The sequence below is a fragment of the Gasterosteus aculeatus genome, chromosome 9 (assembly GCF_964276395.1).
Source record: "Gasterosteus aculeatus chromosome 9, fGasAcu3.hap1.1, whole genome shotgun sequence".
In the NCBI taxonomy this organism is placed as follows: domain Eukaryota; kingdom Metazoa; phylum Chordata; class Actinopteri; order Perciformes; family Gasterosteidae; genus Gasterosteus; species Gasterosteus aculeatus.
In genome coordinates, this window is record NC_135696.1 from 3,031,536 (window position 1) to 3,045,364 (window position 13,829).

The 13,829-nt window shown below is 42.0% G+C and overlaps 1 protein-coding gene across 8 annotated transcripts in view; it reads right to left on the reverse strand.

Moving 5' to 3' along the window:
• The window catches only part of sorcs1 (sortilin-related VPS10 domain containing receptor 1), a 115,750-nt gene that overhangs the window by 23,689 nt on the left and 78,232 nt on the right, over positions 1–13,829 (reverse strand). For all 8 annotated transcript variants that reach the window (XR_005713107.2, XR_005713108.2, XR_013450770.1 and 5 more), the window contains exons 5-11: positions 11,620–11,693; positions 8,470–8,534; positions 6,815–6,933; positions 6,575–6,664; positions 5,170–5,349; positions 2,527–2,673; positions 1,572–1,674 (exon numbers count right to left, since the gene is read on the reverse strand). Coding sequence is in view for 5 of the 8 variants with exons in the window: in XM_078080671.1 (XP_077936797.1) it covers positions 1,572–1,674; positions 2,527–2,673; positions 5,170–5,349; positions 6,575–6,664; positions 6,815–6,933; positions 8,470–8,534; positions 11,620–11,693 (778 nt within the window). In the remaining 3 variants the exon portion in view is untranslated. The remainder of the gene's footprint in view (positions 1–1,571; positions 1,675–2,526; positions 2,674–5,169; positions 5,350–6,574; positions 6,665–6,814; positions 6,934–8,469; positions 8,535–11,619; positions 11,694–13,829) is intronic.

A 13,829-nucleotide genomic window follows, 5' to 3' on the forward strand; every position in this document is an offset into this window, starting at 1 on the left:
CGTGGTTACTGTGATCTTTGGCCTTTAAAAACCCAAATGTTTCAGTTCATCCTTTATTTCAGGTGGACATTTTTGCCAGTTCTGACCCAAGAGTGTGCAATAAAAATGTTAGCTATTATCACTACTTCCAAATAATGAGTGGAGCCAATTCAAAGCAGGATTTAGCACTTAACCTGCAGGAGAAGGACATTAGGACGTTGTGTAATTCTCAAAGCCCCTGCAGAGGGTGCGATGTTACCTTTGTGCCTCGGTTCTCCTTTTGCTATTTGCTTGTGTTGTCAGTGGATGTGAAGAAATTACAAACGAGCCATTTATTTTTTATGGCCTGTAAATGTGCACTTAAAAGCAGCAACTGCTCAGACAAATGGGAATACTTAGTCCGAAATACATCAGCTTTTGTTTAAATTCTTTGTGCGTCTCGTCAGTCGGGACCTGCAGCTTACAAGGTGATTAAAGCAGATTACATCAAGCGCTTTCTGTTTTTGCCGTTTTTGCCATTTCATAGCGTGAATAATGGAAGACCTCAAACTAAATCAGTAAATTGTTTAAATCTCACATCCCTGAAACATGTTTCATTCACAATGTATCACAAAGGTCCAGACAGCCGAGGTGTGCGCGGATGTGTTATTGACAGTGCCGGTCCGTGCAGGAGTAAATATCACTGAGGTGTGAATTCACCCAAAGGTGCTGCTGATCTTATGTCCCTCCATTTCTTTGTTTTCCCTCCACTGAGTATTTGCTTCCTCGTCTGTATTCGAAAGAACAACAAAAGAGCTTCATTGTTCCTGAGCTCATAACAGGAGGCTCTATACTGTTTGGTTCTGACATCTGCCCCTTTGGTCAGGTGACACGTGCAGGTTGTCAACATTCACAGCTGCAGTGCTGTATTGGAAACATCGTGGCATTGAAATGTTCAGAGCCGAAGGTTGAGCTAAATGAATCCATTGTTGTCTTTAAGAGGCTGTAAAGGGCTCAGTTTTAAAGCTACTGGCCATTTGGGGAATCCTAAATCCTCCAATCACAGAAAATGAAGCTCTAGCGTTGCTTTAGACAGGAAGACTATAGTCTTGCCCAAACTTCATCATCTCATTGTTGTAACAGCCTCATCAGGCACCACCAGGTCTGGACTCCACGGAGGGGGGTATCTAGCTTCTGATCAGGGCAAACAGGCCCCCCATTAGAAATCTCCCTGATGGGTCTAAGAACCAAAGACAATTATCTTTCTTTATCTGACTTGTCGCTGCTGATTGAAATGCAGTAATCTCCAGATTACTGCACTGACACCAAATTCCAGCATGAATTTGCAAATCACATAATCACATAAACCCATTAAGGTTCACACGCTAGATAATCACATGCTAGATAATCACATGCTAGATAATCTACCTCTGCCCCCTCCTAAGACAAAGGGTTGAAAACTGTAAGCACCTGGCAGAGGTTCCATTCTATTAGTCAAAGACAACAATACAAGTAATATCAGTATATATCATATCATTACTTCAGACTTCAGAACAACAAGGCGACTGATAAAGGAGAAACATGTCACTCTAAAGTGATTCCCTCTCACTTACCTGATGCTACAATGATCCCCGGTGCGGTGTCCCGGCTGGCTATGTTTCCAGATGTGTAGGGATTTGCAGACACGTGGAGATGGAGATGCAGTGAACAGTATGGCTGCCGAGAAGAAAACAACTCTGTTATCAAAACTATTATACCGAAGACCTCTAAAAGGTGCTTCTGAAATTAAATGGCCGTTGCATCGTCTTGGATTCACAACCCTCCCACCTCGCTGGTTTGATCACAAACACTATTTCCCCATTGGCTGGTTTCACCATTAATTTTGATTGGGTTAACCTTTACCGACACAATTCTCATTATGACCCAGCAAAATGCCATGAGTGCAGGCCATGTTGTGACGGGCTGTTTAGAGGTTTATTAAAACTCTGACATTTCCTGACAAATGACTGTATAATATGGATAGAAGGCGAGGCATGTCACAGAATAACCAATTGGTTTATCTGTACTTTTCCAATGCTACAAGAATATGTGCAGCAGAGACACAAACCTTCTTCTTCTCATTCATGCACACAGAATAGTAGAGAAGAGGGAGGTTGAAGTGGGTGGTAGTGGTTTCAGCAACAAAACAGAATCCGTTGTTAAAGAGGTATGCGGTTAGATTCTTTACTCTAAACAGGCCAACCTTGGTCTTTGAGTGATAGCTAGACTAGACTATAAGAAACAACTCTCAAGGTCTTTCCGGAAAAAGGAAAAGTCTCCCTTTCTGTCCGACACCTCTTTGTCTTGGTTTTTTAATGGCTTATTGGACTGAATCAAAATGGCTGACCTTTCAGCTCAGCAGCCTCAGAGCACTCAGCTTTGACGTGAGCTGCTCTTTCTGAGCTCGGCCTCTCTCATTGCTGCTGGGATCAGTCAACTCCTGTCAAGGCCTCTCTTTGACGGAAGCGCACACACTGGCGAAAGCACGTATGAACGTGGCAGAGGGCCTGCAGACACACAGACACTTACTAGCACGCAGTGAATGCTGTTGCCCTTCAGATCTTTGCTCGGCGCCTGCAGCAAACTCCAGTCTCTGCCTCTGTTGTAGGTGATGTGCGTCTTTACTTGGTTATCCGTCTTTTTGTTGGCGAGGAACATCCCCTTTATTCCTGCTACCTGGGCAATAAGAAAGAGAACAACTCAACTGAAAATTGAAAAAAAAAGAGTTTTTATTAGTGTATGTCTATATCTCAGTCATGTTGTAGAAAATATACCTTCTTTTTCTGTATTCCAAACAGAACCAAACACTGAGTGGAAACGATTGACTGTCTGGGGGACTTTTGAGTCATCACAGTGTCCCTTAAATGAATCTGACTCCCTAAACTGAGTCAGTGACAGTCACATCAGGCGATGAAAGCTCACTTTGGTAATGACAGATACTTCAATCTCCCTTGGAATAGCGATTTAGCATATCCTAGGTATTAGGTGGCGACCCCAATCAGACAGCAGATTTAATTATCTCGCGGAGGCCAAAGTAAGACAGTTGAATCATCAAGTGCTTACTTATCTGATTCAGATATTTTGGCAGATGTTTTGTGCCGCTGTGGCTCTAAAAGCTATGCATGCATACGTACCAAAGCCTAAACCTTACCCCCTACACTTCTTTTCCTCTTTGGATTAGGTGCATTTTGCAAAGTAATATCTGCAGTTATTCATCAAAGAAAGAAATAATCTCAGCCTCAAAAAAATCTATATCCCTGGCACAGTCCCCTCTTGCCTTGTTGATGTCAGCACTTTGAAACTACTTTGTATTCACACAATGTGCTCTGAAGACGGTTCGCCTACAGCAGCAAGGGCTGTTTCCAGAATGACAAAACATCATCTCTGCCTCATAGCTCTAAAATATTGATCGGTGGTCATAATAAAATTGTGGGCTGGGCTCTCATCAAGCAGGCCTTTATTTGTTAGTGTTACCTAAAAAAGGAAATGGCCAAATGAATACTGAAGACTTGGTGGAGAAGGTTAGGGGGGACCTGTGTGCAGTACGTGGATAACTGAAGCAAAGTCCCCAAAAAAGGAGTCACCTCCACCACACCAGGACCGCTATGTAGAGGCCCCCCAAGGTCAAATGGACTCTGAACCAACGAGACATGACATAAACGTAAACTAATCTGGAGGATCTGGATGAGGGAATCATTTCCGATGTATGGGACTTTTATTTATACAACAAGGGTATATGGACAGGAGAGAGGAGCTTGGTGTGTCCTAAGAAGTCCCCCGGCAGTCTTATCTGAGGGCTGGTCCAGGCTAACCTGCTCATAATGAAAACACATTCATTCAATCCAATTAATGAAAGGAGACATTTTAGGTAATTGGCCACGGGAAGACTCAGTTTAAAACACTCTGCTCCTATATTCAAATCAACGCAAACACAGCAATGTGTTCATGCAAAGTTGTAAACTGGCTCTAAAAGGACCAAAATCCATCAGAATCCCCAGATACTGAGTAAGAGGTTCTTAAAATACAGGCCCTTGAATCTAAAAATCAGATGCAGGCCTGACAAATAATCAAACCCACAAACTAGAAATACCAAAAAAACCTATTGAAACTAATTAATTTGATTAGGAATTTAAACTACTTTGCTGACTTGTGGATGGACTCAAAACCCCAGTTTACACAGACTAAAACAAAGTGGTTTTCTATAGTTTCATGAATGCCACACTTTTGAAATTCCTCAGCAAGCATGATGTCTTCAATAACATTGGATTTATTAAAAAACGTTACACAGCTACACCGCACATACTTGTTTACCATACATGTAAACTAGCTTCTATCTGGTACACAGGGCTGTTCCACAAGGTTATTGGAAGTCACATGGCAGACTTGTCCTGTTTAGTACTTTAATTATTTAATTTTAACAAAAAAAGATGGTTTTATCGTTCTTCAAATATAAATATTGTTAAATCAATGTTTACTGGCCATCTGTGGGCGTTGAACAAGGCTCCCTCTCCAATATTACTAAACATGCAAAAATAACATTCATTTAGAATTAAGTCCATTGAGAAAATTGAATGGGGGTAAAAGGTAATGACTCCCTCGCCCATATCATTACCAAGCCCTGCAGATCAGCAGGTATTGTGGCTGAGCTCAGGAACCCGCTCCGCCAATATGCCAGGGCCAATAGGAACTCAACGTACCAGCATTTAGACTCAACCACCATACACAGTTAAACATAACTACTAAAGGACAGAGTAAAATGTCTGAACTCCCCTGCTTAGATTATTATAGATTTTAATACTTTTCAACATAAATATGCTTTGGCTAAATGTACCGTGACCAGTCATGCCAATAAAGCCATTTAAAGTGAAAGAATTGAACTTCCAGCAAAGCATGATACTTGATGACCACATTTAAAGAATACCCTGAGATATTGGCTTCGGGAAATGAATCACTCATTCATCCCAATTCATATATATCCTGCTAGGATACCAGGGCCTAAAACGCTGGGCTCTTGTTCACCGCTGAGGGTAAAACTGAGCCTAAGATTTGAGGTGGCACCAGCAGTAATACTGGCATTGTACCGTACCGTTGTGGCAAAGAGGACGTGGAGCAGCAGATGGATGGAAGGAAGGGCGGTTGGAAGGAAGGATGGGTGGAAGGATGGATGTTTACCTCGTAGAGGTCAACCATGACGTTGCCCTCATGGCCCATGCTGCTGACCACGTTCTCCAAAGCCAGAGTATAGTACACCCCAGATGTGTCCGACACGTACAGGTTGTAGGTCTCGTTCTGGTTCCACTCCTGAACCGCTGCTACCACTCGGTTTTCATCCGTACTGATCACATGCAGGTCCTGACAGAGAGGCAAAGTTAACACCAGAATGATACATAATACTCTGTATTAGGGATTAATATTAACTTCCTCTTTCAGATCATCAGTTCCATAGGTAGGAATCTACAATTTGACCCAAAGGTCAAGTGTAAAGTAATATTCTTCATTTTAGGTCTAAAAGAAGTGCTTTTTGTCAATTTATGTTCACTGTTGTTGTCTTACATGTCTAGATTGTATTGTGTTTTTATACCCTTGCTGCATTTATATAAAATCTGAATTGTTCCTTCCTCTGTATTCACCTATTTTATTGAGAGGATAGTAGAATGAATATCACTACGTCAGGTCTATTGGGCAGATATTATGCAGCGGTGGCCGTGCTGTTTGGCTGTGTGCTTCATCTACCTCTGGCCGTGCCAATAACACCTTGCAATGAGCCGACAGCAACCGGGGCGCCCTGGGCTTGATTGAATAAAACATGTCTAATTGTCAATAGGGATGTGACAAGTGAGGCCATGCGTGCACAGAGTAGCGCAGAATAACAATTGCGGAAACCACTGTGAGTCACTTTTGGCCTTGATTTGCCCATAAATAACTAAAAGAGAATGTGATGCAGAGCCGGCGATGAACTGACGTCTTACTGCAGCTCGGGACCAAAAAGAGCTGACAGCGTAATACCTGCTTTTTTAAATGCTGAAAACTACAAAACCACAAGGGGCGCCATTGTTTACCTATGATACGATATGAACTCTTACAATGGATGAATTATTTTATTTTTAATCACACAATAAGAATTTTGCCAGACGATTGAACAGACGTGATCAATTGTTATCGCCCTTCTAATGCTTCAGATGGTTTAGTCAACAAAGCTAATACTTAAAATATTGTAGCCTGGATTAAAAGGAGTATCTTTGTCACAAAACTTAAGTACGTTATGATTATTAGATATATGATTCATGACAAAAGTACCGTAAATTAAGTCAACAGTGACTCTAGCTTTCAAATGGGACACAAACATCTGTACTCTGGGTGAAAGTCTTCTGTTTGTTGACCCATCTATCCATCCTCCTCTAAACACAAATAGTTAAATACGTTTGTGAAAGGACTTCTTCCATTGCTCATGTCGTATAATAATCAACAGTAACTAGTAACTACCATTTGACCAAGTAATAACAGTTTAATCAGGCGGTTGATTGAAGATATCGTGGCATTTAGTGAACTGAATTTAGATTGGCAAATTATTTGTTACCTTGGGCAGTGTGTACTTGGGCAGCTTCATTGGTGTAAAGACATCCCTTTTAGCAGACACATAGTAGATCGGCCTCCCGGCGGTTGACACCTACAGGTGAGGAATTTGTTGAGTGACACTTTGGAGACATGTAGAATAAAATACAGATGATACCACAGGGAGCCACACAGCTGCACAACATACAACTTGACCTTGACCTTGAAAAATGTTTTTTACTTAGCAAACTGGAGAACTACCTACCTGGACAAACACATACTCATCTTGCACAACCAGAGAGTTGGGGTCAATGTAGCCGGGGAACGGTTTCCCCTTGTTGGCATCGGTGCAGTTCTGTAGCTTGCAGGTGACATACAGCGCCTCTGCTCCCAGGCGTAAAGACACACACACACACACACAAACATCAAATCCTGGTATCAGCAACTGCATCAGCCAGTGGAGAAAGGAAGCTGAGCTCTTTGGCTTCCTGCGTTACTTGTGTCAATAAAGTGGTTGCAGTCAGAGCGGGAGACAGATGACCACTGAGGCCAATTGCTTTCTTTGCCTTCAGTCGCGGCGCCGGCGGAGAGCACCGCATGTTAGCCGCCGCCAAATAAATGTCAGCTTCGTTGTGAAGCACATGATCAATAGTATGTGGCTCTGCGACAGCAACATTTACTCATGTTTGTTATGTGTTTTATGTATGATTGAGGACAAAGCCAAAGGGTGCTGATGGAGAGGGGGGACAAATACTTTGGGGTTTTGGGGCACATGCACTGAAATGGACATAGATAAAGGAATTTTTAAAAGTGGAATATCAGACAGCAGAGGCTGCAGTAAGATACTTTCTGTTGACATTATTCCGTACACACTTGTGGGCGACTGTGGGTGAGTGGGGAGCACGGTCATCCTCCAATCAGAGGGTTGTCGGTTCGATCCCAGGCCCGGCTGACCCGCACGTCGTTGTGTCCTTGGACACAACATTGCTCCTGTAGCTGTGACTACAGTGTATGATTGGTAGTTACTGATGGGCAGGTGTCACTGTGTGTGGTTCTCCTGTCATCAGCGTATGAAAGGGTGTGAATGGGTGAATTATGTCATGTAGTGTTAAAGCACTTTGAGTGGTCGGAAGACTAGAAAAGCGCTATACAAGTACAGTCCATTTACCATTTGCCATTACTTGTACTGCTCCATGTCCGCCATGGTAACACTAATGTGGTTCTATACAAACATTTAATTTTAAACTGCTGAAACCAAGAGACATTTGATATTGTCTTAGCGACGTTTACATCTTGAAGGTCTGCATGTGTAAAGGAATTAATGTCGTAGACGTCTTGATTCCCTGTAATGCGTTCCGAGTAAATAAATGTAAATTGAACTAGGATTTTTTCCTCTTTTTGTCTTTTTCCAAAAAGTTATGACGCATTTCCGCTGGTGATAAGGAAGATTGCCCTGACGCTTGCTGCTGTATTTATACTGTATGCTTCATTCAGCTGTGTGTTTGTAGCCACTGCCTGAGGGAGGGGTCAATTTTAACAGTCATATTGAAGTTTGTCATATTCATAGCAGATTAATGAATCCAGAAAGTTGAAAGTTGTGCTGACAGACAACTAATATGGTATTATTTAATACAACAAATAAATAATGGAGTAAATGACATGTTTCTAGAGGATTTTGATACCAGACTAAGTTGGATTTAATTGTCATTCGTTTAGAGTTCTCTATAAAGCAATTGATTTAGCTTAGTGAAGTTTTAAAGTCACTTTTTTAATTCATTGCCATTGTCAGTCACAAGTCTCGGCCATTTCCAGACATTACTCTTCAGCAGATTTGTCCACACAAACTCCCCATTCCTCTCCACTTAAGCACAATGCTCATATAGAAGAAAGACAGGAGAAAACAGAGCGCCAATTACTCACGTCCTTCAGAAACGCTGGCTTCCAGGTGAATTAAGCCCGGCTCCTTATCCAAACCCATTTTGGACCTGAAAGAAAGACAAATGTGTTTCCGGAACGTAACCATTGGTCTTCCGCATTCGGGCCGATACCAGCAACTGCTGTGGCTGTCTGGCCTGATAAATACACGCTGTTAAGTCGTACAAAAGTAGAACTACACAGAATCATGTGCCGGTAAACACCAACAGTTGGGTGCAGGAATTGCTGAGTCTTTGTCTTCATTGTGGATGCCTGTCTAAAGTGTAGGAAAGAGCAACTCAGGTTTACTGTGTCTCCCCCACCTCCCAGACAGTTGGACAAAGACGTTTCCTGGCATCATTAGAAGAGGAAAAGCCATTGATTCCCTCTACAAGGATGTCCGCAGATGGAATAGCATATAATCATTAGGGCATTAAATATGTATTAAAAAGACTGCGGGATCACAGGAGAAGCTAACACAGCACACACATGGAGGGAGAGCAGGGATGTGGAGAGGGAGAAGGAGATGGAAGAGAAAAAGAAAAGGTGTCCACAGGCAGCACACACATCAGTGGAGAGTGAGATAAAGTGGTTCTGTGGGAGGGAAAGTAGACCACCATAGTGTTGGATGTTTTGGTTTTATTGTTTCACCGATGACACACAACTGTGAATAGGATGGTCTTCTCATCCAAACCCCATTTCCATTTTCACTGAACAATCCATTTAACTACCTAAGAACCGTGTGAGCCAGTCAGAAAAAAAACTCTTCTAGTTAGTGAAGCATCGTTGTTTAAACTTGTATATCTTGCGCACTAAGCAAAGGGAGGCAAAGCTCTGTGCACATCCAGCTCATACAGCTGTGTTGTCTCTGAAGACACTTACCATCCAACCCAGCGCTGAGCTGTTTCAGGCAGCTCCAGATGTTTATGCAGCGATTGGTGATGTCATTTGCAAAACAGTTCACGGCTCCACCAGCTAAGCTCACAAAGTGATCATAGCTGAATGCGGAGGGATGTAGAATGCAGTTTATTCAAATGTACACCGGCCGTGTGACCGATCAACGCTCACGTGGATGAGCTGACAAGTCTACATCTCCTCTACATGGCTCATTAACAGGGCCACCTGCACACCTTCGGCGCAGTGCGCGTCCCACAAATAAAACTCTTGACAGCCTCCGCAGCATCAGCCCTGCAGGCACCCTTCACTCCCGGCTGAAGGGAGCCTGCCCCCTGTTACCACCCCGACAGCCTGGGGAGGTAAAAGCAGTTTGTTACAGTAAGTGACTGTGTAGAAGACAGACATGCTGGATACCACTGATGTCCACAATAAATCGAACATTAATTGCAATCTTGGCTTCCAACTATTGGTAAATGATGAACAGAGTTGTACTTGTATAGTGCTTTTATGGTCTCTCCACCACTCAAAGCGCTGTAACACTATGTGTCATCACACCTATTAACACTCATTCATACACTAATGGCACGAGCGACCATGCAATGAGATCCCACCCATCAGGACAACTAGCCATTCACACCCATTCATACGCTGCAGGAACGGCCTCTGGGTTAATTGTCTTCCCCAAGGACACATAGGTGGACTTCCCCATTAAATTGTTCATTAAGGCTTTTAATTTTGCTCTCAAACTGCTCCGCGTTTGACTTCAAGGTAAATATTCCTTCACTTCTTTCTGTATATTTATATATCACAAAACAGTAGGAATATAATAAAGTATGGAGGTGAAAGCATTGGTCTATTTATTTAATCCCCAATGTAGCTGTTGATTGAAATCCTTTGTGTCTTCATTTGAGCAATAATCATGCAGCCCTATACAGCAGAGAAACTAAAGTTGGAAAAGTCTTTATCTGAACAAATCTAAACCATTCAAACTTCACAACTTGACCTCGTGTTCAACGTGTTTTGGCTGATCAGTGGTTCTTGAACACGTGGAAGTTAATTCTCGCATTGGGATGCAGTTGTCCAAACCACAAGGTGGTCCGGGGCGCACCATGACCCAATTAATGCATTTCCAATTAACAAACAACAACAACATGGGCGGAAAATAAATAATCACAAAAACGAGAGGGCGAAGTGGTGTTCAAAGGAGAGTGTTACAAACTGAACACATCTGGTCACATAATGTCTGCCACAGAGGAAGATCAAGAATTCCAGGCACATAAATAATTAAAATATTAAAAAGCTCTCTGGCTCATCGGCTTCTCACTTTGTTAAGAACCAGAGACGTCTTCAGAACCCTTGTGAAGTTTACTGAAAAGTCGTCACACAAATGTTGTTTCCTTAAATTAATGTATTAGTGGGTCTAGAAGTTTATGAAATAATTAAATAATCCAGCACCTCTTACATAATTGCATCTGTGCAGTTATTACATTGTTATTGTGATATCCCACCCTGTCACTTCAAATCAGAACAAAAGTTCATGCCTTTTATATTGAAACCAGTTTTGTTCTCATATTCTTCATGTTTGGGTAACTATGCAGCCGTTATCAATAAACATAATGCCATTTGGAGCGTAGTTGCCTCCCAAGACATGTATACTTAGTGCGGCCAAAGGGGCTTTTCTGCTGTGCTTGTTCAGAAAGTAATTGAAAGCCAGATCAATATGTCCTTCCAGTGATTGTTTCTCAATGGCCACGGCCCTCCTTGGCGGCCCCAGTTTTGGACCATTTATTTTGAAATGTTCAGTTAATCTGTTCACACTTTCAACTTTCTAACTTTCAACTTTCAAAATACCCCCCATTTCTTAGACATGTGGAAACTAAGGCGTTGACAGTTTAAGAAATACACATACTAAATTGGTAACATTTTGGTATAATAGTAGCTAAGTCGGTTACTAGTTAGTCAATTACTAAAGTAGAAATACTTTCCATTCTGACTAAAGACTAAATCTTGGTCGGACAGAAACAAAAAGCAACATCATGCTTCATGCTTTACTTTCATTAAAGTGCATTAGCTTGTGCTTTACTGCATTAAAGAATATGTAGCTTACCAATAATAGAGTAGATTTTAATTTATATAAAACAATTCATTTAAAGTTACCAGAGGAGAACAAAGCAGTGCTAGAATGTCGATGAAGTTAAATTAAGTTAATCATTTCCTATTGCCTAAAAAGTGTTTGTCAATGTCCAAATCTGAACTTACCAGTAGAAGCGGTTGGGGGCCACTCTCTCGTGCACCACTTGCCACCTTCTCCCAAATTCCACCGAGCTGTAGAGCTGGAACAAGACAACCAGGCACAGTAAGAATTCATTTGTCTTAACAAACACAAACACAGCGGAGGAATAACAGAGCTTCGGGATGTTTAGTGAAGTATTTCCAACACAACTTTCTATTACTTCAGAAACCTGTGTACACACACACACACACACACAACGGCCACCAGGCTAACAATGGGTCTGTGGGGGTGAGAGGAAAACTGAACTTTTTGACTAGACAAATTAATTGAGTCGATATTAAAGCGTTGGTTCACCTAAATAAATTAAACACTTTTTTTCTTGGTATTGAGTCACAATTCACAATAATGAAGCTTTAAATATACTTTTAGGACGCAAAGAGCAGCTCAAAAAACTCCAATCACACAGCGTTTATTGGTTTGGAGATAGATATCCCTTAATTAAACTAGTCACGTAAAAGCTATTTGCAAGGCTGCTGTACAAGAGGTAAGTGAGTATTGTTTTAACAGGCGAGCTGAGACGAAAGTCGGGAAAAAAATATGGTTTGGGCTAAATAATCTTCCCACAAAAATGTTTTGTTTGACAGCCGAAAGTAGAAACGGCAACGCCTAACTCCCCAAAAGTAAATAAGCAACTCATTGAACTCACTGAAGTCCGTTTGTGTCTCCACACACAGCGCGTATCCTTTGAGAAACGTGTTAACTCTGGAGGAATGAAGCATAAAATGTATTCCGCTGGTTTGAGCTTAACATTCTCCATATCAAGCATGATCAACCATGCAAACTGTGCGAAGAAGCATCAATTAGCCAACATATAGCCCAATACTTGCATCTATTTCTGGATGTGGAGTTGAAAAGCCTCCTGCATATTCTTTGAATTAACTATTGATCACTTAAATATGCTTTTTAATATTTTTGTCGATGTTTTAACTAAGAGACGCCTGCTGCTAGCAGTCTCTTAATTAAAAAAAATGATGAAGAGAGAGAGTTTGGTGACGTCTCCCCCAAATGATGCTATAATGACCTACTCACAAAAATGCTTACACTCACAATGGCTCACCTGTACAGGTTGGTCCATGGCATCCTAAAAGCTCAGCTACTGGCTCAGACCAATTTGTCAATAGTAATAACAGCTTTGCTTTGTCTTGTCCTAACTTGACCCCCTGTATCACTCAGCTATGACATACAGTGTGTCACTGAATTTAGCTTCCGGAGCATCATTGCCCTTTATACAGCACGCTGGGTTGGTCCTTCCTCACTTTGCATTGGTTGCACCCTAAGCACACATTTAGTCTTCTTATCTTGGGCAAAAGCAATAATCTTGGGATGCATGTGGGGCTTCAGTTACAACAACACACCGTATTGCCTCATATAACAGATTTGTCATGGTGGAAAACCGTTTTAGCATTGATTTATATGTTTGTAGAAATTGTACCTACCAAAAATGTTACACATTATATATTTAGGAATGTATATTCCCTTATGATAAGGGTATTGCATTCTTGACATAACGTGACACACATATATTTTCCCCCCTTCCTCATATCCGCTTCATTGGATCGCTCTATAGAGAGCATATGCAAACTACATGTTCAGTGTGACTACAGCAGCTGATGTGTGTGTATTTACATGTCAAAGAGGGGGCGCCACATGGCACAGGGGATGACATTACCATGACGTCTCTGCCTGGTTTTGCTAAGGAGATGCAAGCGAAAAGGGGGTGAGGTGAGGGAGCGGTGCAGGGAATCACTTTGCCTAATTACCCTCCCGCAGCAAGTTAGTATTAAGCCAAGCAAATGACAGTGAAGAAGCAAAGAGCAGGAGGCGGGGAAGGTGAGGGATGGGGGTAAGAGGGGGGGGGGGGTCAACATAGACGTTACAACCTCCAAATGTCTTTCAATCAACAAATGCAGGAGCGCTGCCAGAATGAGGTGAGGAAAGTGAAAGAGAAGCAATTTTGGGGAGGGGGTGCATTAATAGGAGCAAAATGGCCCCCAACGTAACGGGAGTGACCACTCAGCCAAGAACTCATTGGCTCCTGAAGCCGGAGCTCCAGCGTTAAGTCACTGTTAATGATTTGTATTTCTTGACACATCGTCAAAGAGCTCAGTCATTCAGTGTGTTTACATGATGGTATAATTTGAATCTTTGCTTAGTCGGACTATGCTATCTTTCGGGG